Below are 20718 nucleotides of genomic sequence, written 5' to 3'. Positions count from 1 at the left end.
CAGCAAATGCATGTCCACAGCTGGTGGAGTTTGGCTTTATTGGTCTGAATGTATCCATAAAGACTTAAAAAAGTGATATGTAAATGTCATCCAGAAACCATGTAGCTCAAATAGTATTATGTCCTTAAGGGGTCATTTGTACATATTCCTTGGACCTCCATTACAAGAGATTTAAGAAATAACACACTTTTTTGCAATTTTTATTGAATGATTTGTCTCTTTGACTTTTTTTTATCCATTGGTTTGGATGTTAATTGTGAGACCTCTATGTGGAACTAACTAGTAAAGAAAGCCTTGGCCTCAGAAAATGCATACAGAGGTAAGTCCAGGGTAGTAGAAATTATATAATATCAGTATAATACATGAGGGACAAAATGAAAGGAATGCTATAGTAACTGGATATGCAAACACTGAAGGAGTTGGTGAAAAATTACAGAGGGCCTGGTATATCACAAAATGGCATGCTGACAGCAAACTTCAAATCGAAAGAAGGAAGGGGAGAATTAGGGATATAACACCAGTTTGGAGGATTGGCGGAAGAATATTTAGTCCAGGCATAAAAAAAAACAAACTTTTTCATGTATTGAATAGTGTCATCCTAAAACAATGTGCTAGAAAGATAATGGCAGAGTACAGCTGTACATATGGATACATGGAGCCCTTAGGAAGATTGCATAGGAGGGGAGAGTAAGGAAGATTGCATAGGAGGGGAGAGTAGGGCAGTTGCAAAGAGGCAATTGCACTGGCCAGACAGGCTATGTGGACCAGTGATCTTCTGACTACATTTTCATATGACTATTTGCAAAGATCATATAATCTCAGTGAACAGCAAAATTACATGATACTCGAGATCACACAGTATGCAAGTGTGGACTGTTAGATTCAAGCACATATATCCTAGTTTTCTAAGAATGTGATTCAGTATCTGTTGCATTGTTTTTGATAGTCAATAGGTTTTGTCTTAATATTCAAGATTAAGCAGGTTAGTTTATAAGATCTTCATCAGGGAAAACAGACTAACTATATAAAGCAGAAATAAGATACTTACAGTTTAAATATGTTCATGCTGTGTGTGCCACTTTCTCAATAGATCAGAGTGCCTTCTGATCTAATTGCCTGAAGCATAACAGAGACTTTGAAGCCTTCTTTACTAACCTGGATGGATGGAGTTACCTTTTTTATGTTCATTTTTATTTGTGTGCTTATTTTGCAAACACTGCTTAAAAATTAAAAACCTACAAAAGCTTTTTAGACATACTAACCTTCAGGCATTACAAAATTCAAAACTTGAACAATGCTATCATAAAATGGCTAAATTTGCAGCAAATGCACCTTTCAGAACCCACCACTGTATATTACTCCAACACCTAAGTTGGTTAGATCTACCTGATCAAGTAACATCACCTATAAAATTCTCCAACATCCACCTGCTTGTCCAGCTCTAAACACCATTCTATGCAGCTTTGTTTGGAGTCAGTAATTATGATCCAGTGACCAAAAACTCCTGCTCGTCCACAAACCCGTGAAATCTGCTGGGTATGGTCTGTACTCATACCATGTAGCTAAGGCCTGGAACTCTTTGCCTCTATCCATCAGTTCAGTACCTTCCCTCCTGTCCTTTAAAACCATTCCGAAAGACTCCCTAGCCAAAATGTGGATTTATTCTTTCTCAAACTCAGGCTAAACTATATGTCTAAATATGAACAAGAACCTCTTCATACCTTACACTTCCTTACTCTCCCTTCTTCACTCACTTCCTTGTTGGTCTATTTCACTCTTATGACTCACTTTCTTAATATGCCATAACACTGTTTTTATCTCCCCTCACTTCAAATTGCAGTTCCTGTTTGCATTATGCTAACTTAACTTTAATGTCTCTATAAAGTGGCTAACATTTGTATAATTTTAAATCATTGTCACATAAGTTGCATCTGTTCTTAACAATTATTTTTTATGTTACATCTCATTTGGTATCATTATTTAAATTGTAGATGTTTTCATATTATTTTGAAGTTTGTAAAACTATTGTTCTTAAAATGTTTTTGTAGTAATTTGGAGCTTGAAAAAAATGGTCACCTACCCAGTTGGACTGTCCCAGTAATCAAATGTCAATAAATAAACCCTCCCTTCCATCAATAACACACTTTGTCTTGCCTTTATCTTTTCTTTTGGGGACTGTGCAGGTTCAGGGTAATGTAAAACCAAAGGTACTTCTACAGTACTATTCACTGCTCACAGCAAAATATGTCGCTGCAGCTGACTTTTCTGGCACCTGATGCCATTTTTCAGTCTGGCACCCCTCAGCTATAAATTGAGAGGAAAAACCTCTCTCCTCCTAATGCTTGCATTGGCTACAGTTTTGTACCACACAGAATTACCGTGCTTCAGATTAGACTACAGATGTGGTGCTGGCATTTACTTTATAAATGTCAGTATGCACAAAAAGAAAGATCAGGATTAGTTGATTGCACCTTCTAGTATTTCTCCTCCAAACACTTTGCACCCACTTCACTCCACCCTAATTATGCTTTATGAACTTATGATGGTAGGAACTTAAAAATCATATGTCTCAGATACCACTATGTGTGGACTCTAACATAAGATATGAATCATCACTAGAGGTCATATAGGTAGTACTCATTCCCTCCAGTACAAACCTTTTGTGTGTGCACCTTTAACTCCCAAATGGTGTGGCTTGAGCCTTTAAAAAAATGAAGTTTATCACCTTACAGTTCTAACAAATGCTCATTGACAGAGGTAAAATATCAATACAGTTATTTGCCATCATGTACACTTTGAGATAATATATTCTGATACCTTGGATGCAGCATGGTTTTCGAATTATTAATGCAAATATGGCCAAGGAGTATTTGACACCTAGAAGTGCTGCAGTAGTTAATTGCAGAAACACCTGCAGGTGCACTCTGCTGTTGACTGGATGAAAACTGCAGTTTAGAAAGGAAAGATGGTCCTCCAGTTTTGAGTATTTTTTTGTTATATGTATAATTGATATACACCAGAAAATATAAATTTACAAGCAAAGCCTGTTTCTATCATTTTGTCCTAAATCCCTATAGTATAAAACACCATGATAGGCATAAAATATACAATGGTCACACAAAATGAAGAATATTACATAAGATGTGTGTGCAGGCAAGAATAAATATTTTATATATGTAGGGATGAGAATACGTGGCCAGATATTTCAGTCATCTAAAATGTAATCACCTTTTTAATAATTTTAAAGTTTGACTTTGATTTTCCTCCTAAGTACAGAATCTGTCATCTATGAGTGTGGATTTAGTTTATTTATTTATTTTTGTTCCAGCTGAGTGCAAATTTCTAGTCGAATTTTAATTACAAACATTCATTATACTGCCTTGTTATGTTGACTTTGGCTGTAGACCGACATTTACAACTAGTGCACGTCAACAAGTTGTTATGGATTCATTTATAAAAGAAGAAAACCACACCTGTTGTATCACCAATGTCAGTGTGATGCTTTAATGTGATTTGGAGGCTGAAAATTAATAAGATTTACCAGCACATTTCTGCACTGGATAAAAGGATTATTGCAGTATTACAGGAATAATTAATAGAGTGATGAAACTTTGTAACTAGTTTTGAACCCTGTCTTTGTTATGGGAAAGAATGTGTGAGCCAGTTCTGTACTTCTATGCTATGTTGATATGTTTGCTCATTTTAATGTCAGTGACACCCAAAAGATGAATGATATAAAAAGCCTCAGTTCTTAACAGGCCTTAATTGCATCATTGGCACAGACAAACATTAACTATCTGCAAGTTGTCATTAGTTTGTCTGTGGCTTATTAATGCATGCACAGCTATCCTTTTTTCTTAACAATAAAGGCAAGGACACTAATGTTTGTAGAATGGTGGTTTGGTTTTATGCCTCACAGCTTCAAGATCTAGGGCTACATTCTTACTTTCTGGATAATAACTTTGCTGAGTTTGCTTATTCTGATATAGTAGTAGGGAGTTGTGTGGGTACATAATCTTTCAAAATGTCTTCCGACTGGTTATTCTGGGCTATATATTGCTCTTCTGTTGTGCCTCAGGTAGAAAATGAAAAAGGCTTCCTATGCTCTTATTTATTTATCAAGTTCATAAACACATAAAAAAGTAAATGTAATTTTGTTTAGTAGCAAGGCACTTTGTTAGTTCTGGTTTCACTGCATACCTTAATAGAGGGAATGATTAATTTTAAATACTTGCTAAAGAGAAATGGATAAGTGTTTGTCAGGCATTTTAACTTTTGCTGTTAGTGTTAGAAGGTTTACTAGTTCTTTACCATGTTTTTTCATCACTTTGTGTTCTGTTAATATCATCTGCCTTTCTGATAGCTAATAAAACAAGCTAGTATTGTCAGGGCAATGCCCTCCAAGAATAAATAAATATATAAATAAAAAAGACTATCCATGTTAAACTTCCTAGTGAGTCAGTAAAATTGTAAGTATCCACATTTCTTATCAATAAAACTGTGGCGCACTCAAGAAGTGTCATTTGCATGGGAAAGATTTCCTGATGGATTTCGTCAAACATTAGTGATGTTCTACTGCTGCAGGGGATGCAGAGAACATCTTGGATTTGACATCAAGGAATTTTAATGGCCTCTGTACTGTTTTACATGGTATAAAATTACATTACATTATGCGCTGTCATTTCCATAGTCCAAGTTAAGAGTAGGTGTTAACTTGTTAGCTCAGTGGTGCAGAAGGATGAAGTCCTGACTGTGGCCCTGATGACATGGAAACAAGTAGTGACCCAGGCACTGGAGAAGCTGATGAAGAATGGTTAACAGGAGTGAGCAATGCCTGCTCACTCATCCAGTAGTGAGGGGAGATGATCTGCTCACTGCATTGTTGACACCCACTGAAGTGGGAGACATGTACACTGTACGTCATGTGAGCCAGAGTTGTGCACTTGACTCTATAAAGCCAAGTCTTCATGGCAGCCTTCTTGAGTCATCAGTGGAAATAAGCACATGTATAGCTCACAGAGAAAGGCATAGCAGGACCTCATATACATAAGTATACATATTAGCTACTAAGGACAGGATAGGGCCAAAATATAGAAGAACACTCTTGGCTGCCTCGTTGATGGCCTTCAAGATTGTATCTTATGCTAGAGGGGCATGAAGGGAATTATCAGTTTCAAGAAAGCTGATGACTGTCAGGCAACTGGGGGGGAAAATGATATCTTAAAAAGACAAATTGTTGACTTACATTACGATGAACTGCTTGCTTTAAATGTCTTCTCATTTCTTTATATTACTTTAGAATCGTTTGAGGCCAAGTACAAATGCGCTACATGCATTTGAAATTTGTGCTTTTCTGGAGAACTATTGTAATTCTAAGGTTCATTTGTAATTTTTAGGCTTGCAGTCCATAGGACCATTGTGGAGCCATCACCAGTTGCACCCCAGGCACTGCCTAGTTAAGTGACTTGCTCAAGGTCACACAGTAGCAAATGAGAGCTAAGGGAATTAATCCCTGCACCACAGGAACTATAGCTCCCAGCCTTACCTCTTTGTGCCAGCAATATTTGAACAGGATTTTAAATACATTTATAGAAAGTATGCCATTTTTCCTGTATCTTAATAAAGAATGCGGTAGAATAGGTTTGCATATAATTTGGTAGGCAGGAAATAAACCGTGAATTAGACTGATTTGCCTCCTCATGAGAGTCTGGGAGATATGAGTCAAAAGCCTATCATGTCCATGACCAGCTGACAAGGGAGAATGTGTGAGCAACTGATACCACATATTGCAACATGAGTGAAAGGAATATTATAGAAGGTTTATTTGCAGTTATTGTCAGGGCCTTTAAAACCATGAATCATGACATACTTCCTAACAAACTAGCTAAGCTTAACTTTGGCATTAATACTAGTCAATAATTTCAGAGTTATCCACAGAACAGGCCTAGCCTGATATATCACAATAACATTTTCCTCCATGTGTCTTCTAAATCCAGGAATCTCACACTGATCTGTTTGAGGTCCATTACTATTTTCTGTCTTTATTGATGATCTGCCAATTGAGATTCCTAATCTAAAACTGTATGCAGATGATATTCCTCTCTTAGAATCTAATAATAACTAATCAGGATTACAAAACAAATTTCAAAAAGACTTATGGCATTGGTCTTATTCCAAGAGATTCTTAATCAATTACAGGAAAATTAATGCAGTGATCATGCCGTCTTTTAAAAAATTAGTAATTGTCCTTCCCATTTATATAACTGATCATACAGAAAACACTATGCTCAATGCTAACAAACAAAAATACCTAGGGCATTTATTTGGTCTAACTCTCAGCTTTACAGCACATACTGACTTTATTACACAACTTAGAGTTTACTATAGTGGAAAATGGATGAGTCACATAGGAATGAGGATTACCTAAACAGCAGATGGGAGAACTAGGCCTTTGGATTCAGGTTGGATTGGGTCAGATGCGAGGCTATGAAATATGAATCTTAATAAATAAATAAATAAAAAGCACCACAAGGTGGGTTTGGGTATGTTTATGTAGTTTCAGAGAAAGACAGCTAAATCAGTGGAATGTTTTTTTTAGTGAAAGTTAGTAATATGATACAATGGATGACAAAGACCAAAGCCCTGTGAACTGAGTGTCTTTTGATGCCACAAAGGATTTACCAGAGGAGACAAGTTAAGCAAGCATTAATTTGAATAATGTATCTTTCTGTGCTTCATATGAATTTAGAAACGTACACAACATACATCAATAATTATTGCTAATGTAACCAATTTTGGTGGCCTTGTTTGTAAGTATGCCACAATTCTCTGGAAATAGCTCTTTCAGCAAGGCTTACTCTTCCATTACTTCTGTACTCTGCCTGCTCATAAAACAGGCCATGCTGTTAATTGCATTGATAACCCAAAAAATGTTATAGAGAGTTGGGAAACATGGTAAAAGGAACTGAAAGACCACCAAAAAAAGAAGAAATAGATACATTTTGGAGAAGGACTTATGAAGATCTTATGAAACATAACAAAGATGCTAAATGGATAGAAGACGTAAAAGAAAGAATAAGAAGTTTAAAGGTACATGATATGAAATGGGATGAAGTAACAGCCAGAGAAATTGGAACAAAGTTAAGAAAAGCCTTCAATTGGAAAACCTAGGCCCAGATGCAGTACCTAACTTCTGGTTAAAAGTATGAATATCTTTACACAAAGATTTATCTATGAGTAAAAACTATTTATATGTGCACCCTGAAGAGACACCAACCTGGCTAACAAGAGGAAAATCAATGCTACGGCTTAAGAATGCACCTGCAAGCTACCCTAAAAACTATAGACCAATAACTTGTCTTCCGACGACGTATAAACTGTACACTGGAAATGATGAACACAGAGTTTATAGCCATTTAGAAGAAAACTCAATTATGACAATAGAACAAAGGGGCAGTAAAAGATGGAACAAAGGATCATTTGTTATTAAATAAAGTCATAGTGGAGAACTGTAAAAAGGGGAAGAATGTAAGTATGGAATGGACTGACTATAAAAAAGCATTTGATAGTATCCCACATTCATGGATAAGAGTGCTTAAAAATGTATAAGATACACCCTACACTGATCAATTGCTTTACAGTGACCATGAAATAGTGGCAGACGACTTTGCAATTTAGCCATGATAAAGGACAAATTATTATTCCAGGGATAAAATTTCAAAGGGGGATATTCCAGGGTGACTCTCTGTCAACACTATTATTCTGTCTTGCCCTTAACCCATTAAGCTGTTTACATAACAGCTTAGGCCATGGTTATAATTTGGCTCCTAGAAAACAACAGTTTGTAAAGATTTCTCATCTTCTCTTTGTCAATGATTTAAAACTGTATAGTTCATCAGATGAGGAACTGAAAGCACAACTGCAAGTTTGTTAAAACTTTTCCAGATTATATAAGAATGTAATTTGGTCTTGATAAATGTGCAAAAGTAACCTTTAAATCAGGAAAACTGCAGCACCAAGAAAACATCAGTTTGGGACAAGAATGTGATATAAAAGAATTTGAGCAAAAGGGAGTGTATGCATATTTGGGAACTGATGAAGGCTCAACAATAAAACACAAATAAATGTGAATAAAACTTAATAAGGAATACTTTAGAAGACCTAAATTAATCCTCAAAACAGTGTTGACATCTAGGAACAAAGTCCAAGCTATAAACCAATTTGCTGTTTCTGTCCTAACTTACAGTTTTGGAGTGATTGACTGGCCCCAAAACGTGTAGGTATTAAAACAAGAAGGATGCCTCATGCTCACCAAATGATTTATAAAAATCAGTACATACCAAGATTATATATTTCCTATTCTGAAGGAGGGATGGGCCTCCTTGAAATTGATTACATGTATAGATCTGCAGTCATGGGACTCCATACATATCTGCTCACCTCACAAGACCCAGACATAGTGAAAGGTTTGAAACACGAGGAGAGTAAGTTTAAGATGACTTCTCTGCTTCATCTAGCAGAAGCATATCAGCATCAAGCAGGACTGGAGGTGAAGGACCAGATGAGAAAGCAATAAATGTGGAAAATGCATAAATATAGTTGCAGGTATAGAAAACTTCTGGAAGAACCTCATGTTGATCAGGAACGAATGCAGGAATGGTTAAGGAGAGGCGAATTCAAACCAAGAGATGAAAGGTTAACATTGGCAGCCCAAGATAGTGGGCTGCGTACTTGTTGGTTTACAAAGTCCATTGAAAATATGGGAGAAACAGACAAATGTTGGTTTTGTTAAACTGAATTGGAAACAGTCGTACACCTCATTGCTGGTTGTAACATACTAATGGCAGAAGGACTGTATACTGAAGGGCATAATAATGTGGCATGATTGTTGCACTGGGGATTGTGCAAACATTATAATACTGAAGTAACTGAAAAATACTGGAAACACGAGCCACAAAGCATCATAGAAAATAATGAAGTCTACATCACATGGGATCATCCATTACCAACAGCTCAAAAGATAGATGGTAGAAAACTTGATGTAGTGGTCCATGAAAAGAAGACAAAAGTAGCATTGATCATTGAAATCGCCACATCTAGTGACTGCAGTGTCTTGCATACAGAGAGACACAAAGTCATAAAATGTCAGGATTTGCAGGCAGAAATGAGAGCAATGTGGAAGAAAGATACCCAGACAGTCCCAATAGTAGTAGGAGCAATGGGTCTTACCTACAATCATATTTAGATATGTTACCAACACATGTAACCCCATGCAAATTACAGAAGGACTCATTGCTGGGCACAGTGTGGGTGCTGTGAAGAGCACTTTTGGCTGACATCACAGATCAAAACAATTTCATGAACTTTAATCATACTTTGACTTAAGAATGGGATCCATTCCTGTCATGGTATTAGAAACCCAAAAGACGTGGAGAAATAAAGTTGAGAAAAGTGAAGAACATAGGCTACAGTCCTTAGAAAATTCCTTAAGTGTAATAGTTTTCCTTCCTTAAGTGTAATAGAAGAGCTGTGTTCCTCATGCGCACAAATGATGCTTTTTATAGAGTTATAGATCTTGGATCTAAAATGAGACTGGTACATGCTTCACATATACGCACACACACACATCTATATACATATATGTGTATATATATATACGCGCACACACACATCTATATACATATATGTGATATATATATATATATATATATATATATATATATATATATATATATATATACATACATATATAGATATATATATATATATAGATATATATATATATATATATATATGTGTGTGTGTTTTTATATATATATATATATATATATATATATATATATATATATATATATTTTTTTTTTTTTTTTTGCTTATGTTCACTAGTTTCATTTGCATCTTTCTTGACTGTCACAGGAAGTTAGTTCATGGATCAAAAGATACTGTTGACTACATGATGCTTTTTCACTAGCTGAAGAATGTCATAACTCATTATTATGAGAATGTAATGATTTTGAATTAAAGCAGAATGTTGTGGTTCCTTTCAGCTGTGCACATTACTTAGACAATAGTGAAATAAATCAACTCTAACTAGTACATTCTGCAGTACTGCTATCAGATTTTTTGCAGTGTGATATTATAGTAATGATTTGCTTGAAATCTGGTCCAAATTACTTTAAAAAGATGCTTTTCTTAGTTCATATTTCTCATACTCTGTGTTCTTTAGCCAGTATGGTACATCAAGCTACAAAGGCATTATTGTAAACATAATTTATTTTACATCTGATGGAACTGCTGACATAGAAGTCTCTTCTCATTAAGGTTCATTGCTTTTATAATCCAGCCACATTCAAATTTGTTACAGTTTTGTCGTGACTGTTTCATTTGACAGGCATATATAAAGTTACATACGTGAATATTCCTTCTATGTAGCATGTTTGTCTTGAATGTGCATTTGATTATACATTTTTTCCATTGTTGCCTAATATTTTCATAGGATCATATGTGCTTCACAACTACATCTTTTCTCCCAACCAGCACAGATTTCGACCAGGTTATAGCACCACTACGGCTCTCATATCCTTCTCTGACATAGTCAGTCATGCCCGAGACGTGTAAATAATTGTCTCCTCTCTCATTCTAGATCTCTCCAAGGACTTCAATATGGTCTCCTACTCTCTCCTTATCACTAAACTGGCTGGCATAAGCATCTCACCCCCATCTCTAGAGTGGTTCTCAAATTACCTCTCTAATAGGCAACAATCGACCAAATGACAAAATTAATTTTCTCCTCTCTTGGACACAACTACAGGTGTTCCACGAGGATCCATGTTAGGGACCCTTTTGTTCAGCATCTTTATCAATGACTTCTACACCTCTCTTACCCAAAGTACTGGTATCCAATATGCAGATGATGCTACAATCATCTGTGTTGCCATCTCACCATCAGACCTACTCCTACTCGCACAAGATGCCCTCACTACCACAGAATTATGGATGTCCAATAACCATCTCAATCTAAACTTATTTTTCAACCCAAGAAATCCACTACATTAAACAAGGAAAATTTCACCATTCAATCCCAAAACAGAATTATAATTGTAGTAGTACCTTATACTAAACTATTAGGTGTCATCACAGATGAAAATTTGACATGCACATTCAAACCAATATTAAAAAAAAAACACCAAAAACTGGACTGTCTTTATAGAAATAAATACTTCCACATCTACTCTGCTAATCTGTCTCTTGCTTCTTCCTTTCTTCTGCCTTCGCTTTTTTATGGTGCACCTCTCCTGACAAATATTCAGGCCTCTCTAAAACACAAACTAGCCTCTTGCTACAATAAAATAGCACATTTTGTAACAAATGCTAACTGTTCCTCTTAATATTGGTCTTCAGTACTCCTACTAAACTGGCTGGAACTACTACATTACCTGACACTCATTCAGCTAACCACTGCACACAAGTTTATTTATAAACCTACCAGCTGTCCTTCCTTGTCCTGTCTACTCACACAATTTCGTCCAAATAGACCTCTCAGATTCCATAACCAACTGTTCCTAAATGTAGTGAGACCTACCCTCACAGCTGGACAAATGCACTACTCCTTCACTGTAGCTAAACTATGCAATAGTTTCCCATCTTCAGTTAGGTCTATCAGCAGTACCCCTCTCTTTAAGAAGTCACTGAAACATCTTGCCTTACTATGGCAATGCAACTGCACCAAGGCTGTAGTTCCTATAACCTCTCCACCTGCCTCCTCCCTTCCCTGTCTCATTTCTATCTTGCTTTGTATATCCCAACACATGTATGTTATCAGCCTTGATTAACTCTCTTCTTTCTCACAAAATACTAATACTTATCCTTTAACTACTCTTATAAACTGACCAATTCAAAATATACTGTCTTTGGCTTGTACTGTTTTTTGTAGCAAACTACTGTATGTGTCATGTACTGCACATTAGTCTGAATTGCTTTTGTATAGATCCACAATTGGTTCTCAGAAGGTACTTCTTTTTGGTTCTCCACATATGGTACTTTGTACTATGCTGTACATGTGCATGGTCTGACAGGGTACTACTATATATTGATCATTAATCTACTATCTTTTAGTTCTCCACTGTGTAGTTCTGTATTGAATTTGTACTATGCTTCACATTTGTAATGTTTATGTTTATTGTTTGTTACATACTATACTATATATGTACTGTGTAATACTTATACTTTGTTTATGGAGCTTTTCTCCCTGGGCCACCACTGAAAATGGGTTCTCCTTGGCTCAGTGGACTTTCCCAGTAAACAAGTGTAAATTAAATAAATAAATAAATAAATAAATATTGCCTAAGATAAAGGCATTGTATGTGTATAAAAATATCAGTCCCTTCAAGTTGTTCCATGTGTTGCATAGATTATACAGATTTCCATTTCCTTAGAAGTTTGTTCTGGTCACTTTTCAAGTACTCCCAAGCTGTATCATATGTGAAGAGCTGAAATTATTCAAACCAACTTATATTTTAATTTTCAAATGCACAGTGCGTTAATACATTTATGCTCCCAGTATTCTTTCACTGAAACAAAATTTTGAGTTGCATATGCTGTGATTTAAGTTCATTTACAGATCAGGTTCCATTTCCTTCCTGCTTGGTCCAACACCGCTGCTGTTTTACATAAAGTGAGCTGTAATTTTACACATTAAAGTAAATAGCAGGAAACTGAAGCATAGTTCAGTGTATATTATTCTCATTTGAAATGGACATTTATTTATGGATCCTTTCTCTGTGACTTGGCAGCAATGTAACTTTTGTGACAGCTCAAGATTTTATTTTTCTGTAGGAAGATTTGACATTTTTGTCAGTAACTGAAATATATTAACAGAAGCATGTAATGCAATAACCATGCAGTTGCAGTAGTTGGAAAATAGTAACAACCTGACATTTCGCTGTTGATTAACAAGTTTGAGAAGTCTTATAATATTAACAGTTTAGTAAGTAGATAACACAATTAAGTATGTTCCTAAACTCAGAAGACACTCTGTGGTGGAGGAGAAATATAAATATATAATAATATATAAATTTCCACATTTGTTGAGTTATGCAAAGGTTTTAACTGCAACTTCAGTGCACATAAGTACCTGGCATGTCAATAATGTATATATTTTTTGGAATCAGAGCTGAAGAAGTGTGGTTTTCTAACCTAAACATAATTGCAAATGTTTCTGTAGGCAGTTCCTGAGTCACAAAATCCTCTTGGATACTTTATCCTTGCACAGTGTCATTGTTGATGGAATTTCACTTGTGGTTTTTAATTTATTCGTGTGCATTTTTGTTATGAATTATTGCTTTTGAATTTCCTTGAGTACCTTGTTATTTGTTTGGTCTTCATGATCACCAGTGGGCCTGCGGCATGTAGTTACTAAATAATGGCAGAAATTTGAGTTTCAAACCTCATATCCAAATGCATGTTATTGCAAAACCTGTTATGCTAACAACTTTCTATGTTTATATAAACAGTATTTCAAATGTGCCCAAATTTTGGGCCTTTACTGCCTTTGTAATTTTTGGCTTTGTCCTGAATTCTTGTGCTAAGAGCTTGAGAGGTATGATATTTCATATGAAATGTTGCTACACACAATTTTTAGATAGTGACTATGGAGGCCTGTTGAAGACAGTAAGCAGTTTAAGACAATGGATAAGGGTGTGATGATAGAGAGGTTTACTGTTCGAAAAGGTCAAACACTAATGAAATCATGGATGTTTTTGAACACTGGGAACAATTAAGGAAATTCAAATGCAAGATTGTAAGTGCTTTGTGGGTGATAGAAAAATAATAATAATAAAAACAAAAATGGAAATCAAGACATTGAATGGCCCATTAGCAATTGTAACACAACAAAGTTAATAGATAAAAAATCGGCACACTTAAAAGAAGGTTTAAGCTGTTGTCTAGGACGCCATACAATTTACTTGCCATTGCCTTCATCTCGTTTAGGTCGTGATAAGGCTTTTCTTCCCTCAGCACTGCTGGAGGTAGTATAACTAGTAAACGCTTTTTCTGCATGACTCTGATGGGCCAACTTTATTTTTTTTATTTTAAGACATCTGTACTGGGTCACAGTATGACTTTCACTGGGAGTAAGAAATGTTACCATCAGCGGTAACTCCTCTTTATCATTGATGGCAGCTGTTTCCAATTCAGAGACAGCCCTACCACAGCGCTTACCATAAAAAGTTGCAGCAACATGGTGGGCTGTGTCTGGGGCCTTAGTGCAAATGTAAATAAGGATTTCCTGGGGAAAGCATATGATAGTATGTTTTGTATTCCCCCCCAGAAATGCCTGCAGTAAATGATTTACTCAGCGGAGCAATTCAGAGAAACACTTGGCTGCATAATTCATTACAACCAGCTGTGTTAGCACATTCACCAAATACTTTCAGTGGGTGAGATTACATTACAGTCAGTTACTGGGCAGGCATTTTTGGGGTGTGTGTGTGTGTGTGCGTGTGTGTGTATATATATATATATATATATATATATATATATATATATATATATATATAGATATGTGTGTGTGTGTGTGTGTGTGTGTTTGTGTGTGTCTCTCTCTCTCTATATATATATTATATATATATATATATATATATATATATACATGTGTGTGTTTGTATGTCTGTGGCTGCATATGCGAGTCTGTGCAAAGGTGTGAGTGGTCACAGGTGAATGGGTGTGCCTGTGTGCCTAGGTGGCCGCAGTGGGAGAATAGGTAGGGTAGCTGAATGAGTAAATATCTTTAGTTACAATATGGTAAGATGGAGGTGTGTTTTGAGTGCAATGATTCCATGTGTATGCATGAGGGGCTTTATATTTGTGGGTGAATAAATGGGAGGTGCGGCTGCCAAACTCCCCTTGCCTAATGAGCAAATCCCACATTACTGGAACAAGCAGTAGACACAAGAGATTTTAAAATATAACCCTGAATCACTTCACAATTTAATAGAATGACAGGTTTTGTAACGCAAAAGATGTGTGTGTATGGGTAGGGTGAGCGCTAGGACACCAGGAACCTTCTTGATTAGTACCCTAATCTGCTTACAAAAGTAATGATACCTTAATTCACCTTCAAAGTTAGTAGAACAAAAGTTTTGCAGCTCGAGGCAGATTAAGAGCGCTATGAAGAATGACTCTGTAATGTTAGGCATTATTGACTGACTGTAATGGTCTATGACATTTGGGATCCATACTCAAGACTTCTGGTCAGAGCTGGGGAGATCACTATATGACCCCATAGAGTCTTACTAAATATTATAGATTAGATTAGTATTAGGCTAACTGCCCTTGCAAGCCATTTTAAGCCTAACTGATTCTCCCTTGTGAGACTCAAACCCTGCACCTTGTGTTTGTAAGGCAAACACCTTAATCATTAGGCCACCCTCCCAACCCTTACTCTTATCCATTTTCAAAAATGAATACAACTACATGTCTGCTAACCTAATACATTTTCTGTACAATAAGATGAATCTTTAATGTCTGCCATTATTGACTTACTGTAATCAGTCTTGATTTGCATGGGGCAATGACAAACTAAAAGGCAACATCAGGGACATTTTGTAAACCGACAAAATATAACAATCGAAACCAAAAGTGGTAGTAAGCAAAACTTGAAAGAAATAAACCACCAAAAAAGCACTTCAGATAAACAAATATTAGCGTATAAATCCTTTAATTTCTACTTTTTGTAAACAGAGTAAGGTGTAAGAGGTATGATGGTGGATCTGTTCGATGTGTTATATATATGTGGCGGTGAATAAGGGGGTGCCTGTGCAAATGCAATGCATGGTCACTGGCCCTAAGTTCATTAGCATAGTGCTTGCAAGTACTTGCAGTAACCACTGAGCAATTCAGAGACTTGCTAATTAGCTGATAATCAGGTCTTTCTTCATTGCGGCTTATGTGTCTCTCAATCGGTGGTTTCCGTGATTTTGCTAAAAGGATCATTTTGCCCCAGTCTTACTGCTTATGGCTGGGCATGTTTCTAAATCCTGGCCATGGTTTTTCTTACAATTTTATGGCATTTGCAATTTAAACTATCCTAAATCTTGTCATTGTGCTTTTTATAAGAAAGGGTATAGGATACTGTAGTACATTATTAAAACAAAGGTGGACTTGTATACATTGATATGAAAATTGTTATCCTGTTAACAATATCTTTTTGTTGTATAGTATGCTTATAATAGTAATAGAGTTACAGCAGTAACTGTTGCAGCGATAACTGATATGTTTCTTTTCCTTTTTTCCCTACAGAGACCTTGACAGGAATAACATTACAAAGATTACCAAGACAGCTTTTGCTGGATTAAGAAATCTACGAGTACTGTAAGTGTTCTTATTTTCATTTGTAGTGTGTGCCAGGACAGTTTTAAAGATAATTTATCATATGAAATAACTGCAGAACTTTGTTTATGCAGTAGTTTTCCTTGGTCCACTGTCTGGGGCAAGATGGAGGGCTTGCGTTACCACACTTGATCACATGCACGCTGTTCTTATCTTTGCATCATTTGTGGTCACGTCTTGTTTGTTTAGATTGTTTGTTTTAACTTTGTTTTGCAACCATTGCCTGATGACTATCAGACACTCAGAACCTCTCTTGGTATACTGGCCCATTTGTTTCCCATACATCAAGGCGAGAGCCACCTGGGAGGAGTCATCATTTAGACATTCATGAGGGATTGTTTGTTTTTTGAGGCCCTAACCTGACTGCACATGCCCAGTAACACATCTCATGTCCAACATGTGGACAGCCATGCTTGAAGACAGTGTTCTCATGGAGTCTTTGGTCTTCATCAAGGATTTGGTACCAGGAATGCACACCCTAGACATACTGTCCCACAGCCTCCTAAGAGGAGATGTGCACTAGCAAAGTGACCTCACTCCTCTCCTCCCCTTCTCCTCTGAGCTCCATCAGGCAAATGAACCTTTAATCAAACTAGGGTCACCAGTGTCATAGTCAAGGCTTTATTGCTCAATACCAGTGGGGCTGGCTTCAAAACGGCATTCAATAGAGTATCATCACTGTGTAGGTTATCTTCGATGAATCTGCATATCAAAAGACTAAGGAAAATTTGTCCAGTATTGTCTTACCTTCTGGGGTTTTGACTCTTGTGTTGTCATTAATACATACAGGAGAAAAATGCATAGTGCAGTGATTGTCCTGGGTTAATGTTTTCATAAAGCAGATGAAGATCCGTTTGTAACACAGATGAGAGGTATGCATTGCTGGTTTCAGGATCCTATGGAAATAATGTGAAGATAAAAGCATATGCTTAGTGTGTGGGGGATCATATGACAACAGTTTCCCTAGTTATAGATGGATCCATGAATCAATGTAAGAAATTTAGACTAGAGAAGCAGACTGTTTGAAATGTTATCAACTCAAACGTGTTGTAAAAGCATGATGGAAATAGAATTCTACAGATCTGGGGTACTAGGTGACAGATGGGGATAGGACAGGAAGTAGGCTGGAGAATGTGTTTCTAGGTTACCTCATGGAGACAGAATAAGGTTTGTCCGCTTTGAGTTCATATACAGAATACCTGGGTAACAATAATCCAGCTGAAGAAAAGTTAAACACTGAATTGTATACAACTATTTTGCATTTATTTCAAGTTTCATTGACATTAAAAATAAATTCAAATTGGTGCAAGATAACAAAATTAACTTACATGGAAGTTTCACCCTATAGTGGACAATTCATAAGGGCCTTTTTAAAATGCACTAACCCTAGGAGTGTACATTAAAGACATTTCATCATCTTCTTTCGGCTGTTCCCGTTAGGGGTCGGCACAGCGGATCATCTGTTTCCATTTCATCCTGTCCTCTGCATCTTGCTCTGCCACACTAACCACCTGCATGTGTCCTCTCTCGCCACATCTATAAACCTTATCTTAGGCCTTCCTCTTTTCCCGTTACCTGGTAGCTTCATCCTTAGCATCTTTTTCCCAATATACTCAGCATCCCTCCTCAGCACATGTCTAAACCAACATAATCTTGCCTCTCTGGCTTTATCTCCAAACCTCCAACCTGGGCTGATCCTCTAATATACTTATTCCTAATCCTGTCCACCTTCGTCACACCCAGTGCAAATCTTGACATCTACATGTACATTAAAGTCATTTATGTTTCTGAATCCTTGCTTTTAAAACCAGAGTTACCTTTACAGAATGCTGTACAAATGACATGCCAGAAAAACGAGGACTGAAAAAGTGATTGCCAAAAATAACTTAATATGTACTTCCTTTAAGAAAGAAGGGAGGAGAACGGCAGGACAGAAGCATGCAAATCTTTGTAAGTAATTAATAATGGCTAATGGACAGCATCTTCTGTAGGGTGAGGAACTGTTTAAGAACAGGGGCACACACCATCGCTGAACAACTGATATCAACTCAGTGGTAATGTGGAGCACTGACACAAGTCCATAAGGAAGTCCTCAAATGAAGAATTGTAGCTGAAGTGAGAATGCATGGACACAAGTCCATACGGAAGTCCTTAAATGAAGAATTGTAGCTGAAGTGAGAATGCATGGACACAAGTCCATAAGGAAGTCCTTAAATGAAGAATTGTAGCTGAAGTGATAATGCATGGACACAAGTCCATAAGGAAGTCCTCAAATGAAGAATTGTAGCTGAAGTGATAATGCATGGACACAAGTCCATGAGGAAGTCCTGAAATGAAGAATTGTAGCTGAAGTGAGAATGCATGGAATAAGCATAATGAACTTCTAATGAGATACAAGACCAGACAAGGTGTCAGTCCACAAGGAATTCATCTTGTCAAATCAATGGGCTAAAAGGCAAAATACAAGAGTCAAGTGACAGTCATCCATTAGAGTATACAGTCTGTGTTTTTAAATAGCCTTTTTTTTGCTGCAGTTATCTGTGGAATCAGAACTAAGGCCTTGTATTACTAAGCTAAGGAGGGTGACCCACTGAAACATGGTTGTTACCATTACTGGCCCATTTCATTTTGTACGTGACTGCACCTTTTATGTGGTCATAGTCATGAAGACTAAAATGTAGAATAGATGTGCCTTTTAGTGCCACTACAAATTGCATTAGATAAAATGTGATTAGTGTAACCAGTTTGACTGGATTCTAGTGACCTTGGCATCTTTGGTGACAGTAACTGCTTAGCTCTTGCAATGCAAGTAGCATCTCAGAATTCCTATGCTCATCTTCATTAACTTTTATATATTTTATTGAGAGTAGAGGGAACCTGAGTCATTTTCCCATCTGGGATTATGTAAAGGAAAGAAGATTGTGCTGTTTTTGATTGGCAATAGAGTCTTGTCTGTTTTTTTTTTTAATTAAATCTCCTCTGCTATTTAAGTGTTGCAGTTACACAAGGCTTGGCTCATAACCTACGAGCAAGCTAAGACTTACATTACATTACTCACTGTTTCAGCACTAGTTTTTCTCACAGCCACATTAATTATTTCCAAGCTAAATATCTGCACATTTTGATGTTATTTATAGTGTTTAGTTAGAACTGGTGCTGTACATGCAGTGGTGCCTAGTAGTAATCTGTATAGTTGCCGATATCTCGCAGCGGAATGATGCTGAACTCTCGCAGTGCATGTTTTATGTAAAATACCCTTACATCTAGACAGACCTTTTTATCTCTTACAGCATCTAGTTTGCGCAAAGCTGAGTATTGCTCATCAAGTTCCTTGTGTCATTGACCTATTCGATATTTAAGTTTCCCTCACTCCTCCCTAGTAGATCAGTAGCCAGCCATGGATATGCACTTCTTGTCTCTCTTTGTGGGCAGTCTGGTTGAAATACATGCTTATTCTTTACATAACAGATGGAATATGAAAGGTGTGAATACACTTTAATGCTGGAGGCAAAACTCGCTCATACAACCCAAACTAATCCTATAGAGGTTGTCAGTGACACCTGCACCACTCCTACTGCACAGGGTAAAGACCCTACACAAAATCTAGTTATGCTGAGGCACTTACGGACATTCCTAAAACACTAAGCCCTCCTGTAAAGTACAATCAAAGAAAGAGTCTTCAGCCATCATGTAAACGCTTTGTTAAAACATCACCTGCAGCTATACATAAGTAACACTGTATCTAATGCCCCTACTACTACTAAGCCCTTAAGGCAAACCAGCACACAGCCAAATGTCATGGTCATTTGTGATTCTGTAGTGAGGCACACCAATGTCCCCCTTACCAGACTAAGTAAGGAGAGAGTCACATTTATCTGCCTTTCTGGGACTAGGATCCAGCAAGTCACACAGCCACTCAGGTCATTGAACCACAGGTACCAGTATGACTCTGTCATAGGTCCAGTGGGTGATAATGACCTGAGATGCACCTCCCTTGACTATATGAAGTGAGACGTGATCAAGCTCACTGATTATGTGTCTCAGGCAGGTATGAAACTAGCAATGAACAGAATGCTACCTTCTCCAAGATGATGCCACATTATCAACAACGAAGGACTGATTTTAACAATTGTCTTAGCTTCTGGTGTCAGGCCAAAGGGTTACAATATCTGACGGCTTAGGAGGATGTGGTTGACAGAGCACACTGGTTTGCTAGGGATGGCATGTACTTATCTAGGCTTTTGGATATTAGCAAAGACCTTTTCCACCCCCATAGTGCCTTTTTCAAGCAGTACCAGACTGATAAACCTCCTGACTTACCTGAATCTG

The 20718-nt window shown here is 37.0% G+C and overlaps 1 protein-coding gene across 1 annotated transcript in view; it reads left to right on the top strand.

The window, feature by feature from the left end:
• The window catches only part of LOC122800048 (slit homolog 3 protein-like), a 2083326-nt gene that overhangs the window by 186838 nt on the left and 1875770 nt on the right, over positions 1–20718 (top strand). Inside the window, exon 2 of the mRNA XM_044069531.1 lies at positions 16300–16371. Within this exon, the coding sequence (XP_043925466.1) occupies positions 16300–16371 (72 nt within the window). The remainder of the gene's footprint in view (positions 1–16299; positions 16372–20718) is intronic.

Source organism: Protopterus annectens, chromosome 4.part0, assembly GCF_019279795.1.
Source record: "Protopterus annectens isolate FY-2018-M chromosome 4.part0, PAN1.0, whole genome shotgun sequence".
Classification (NCBI taxonomy): domain Eukaryota; kingdom Metazoa; phylum Chordata; order Ceratodontiformes; family Protopteridae; genus Protopterus; species Protopterus annectens.
This window is presented reverse-complemented; position numbering and strand designations above follow the sequence as displayed.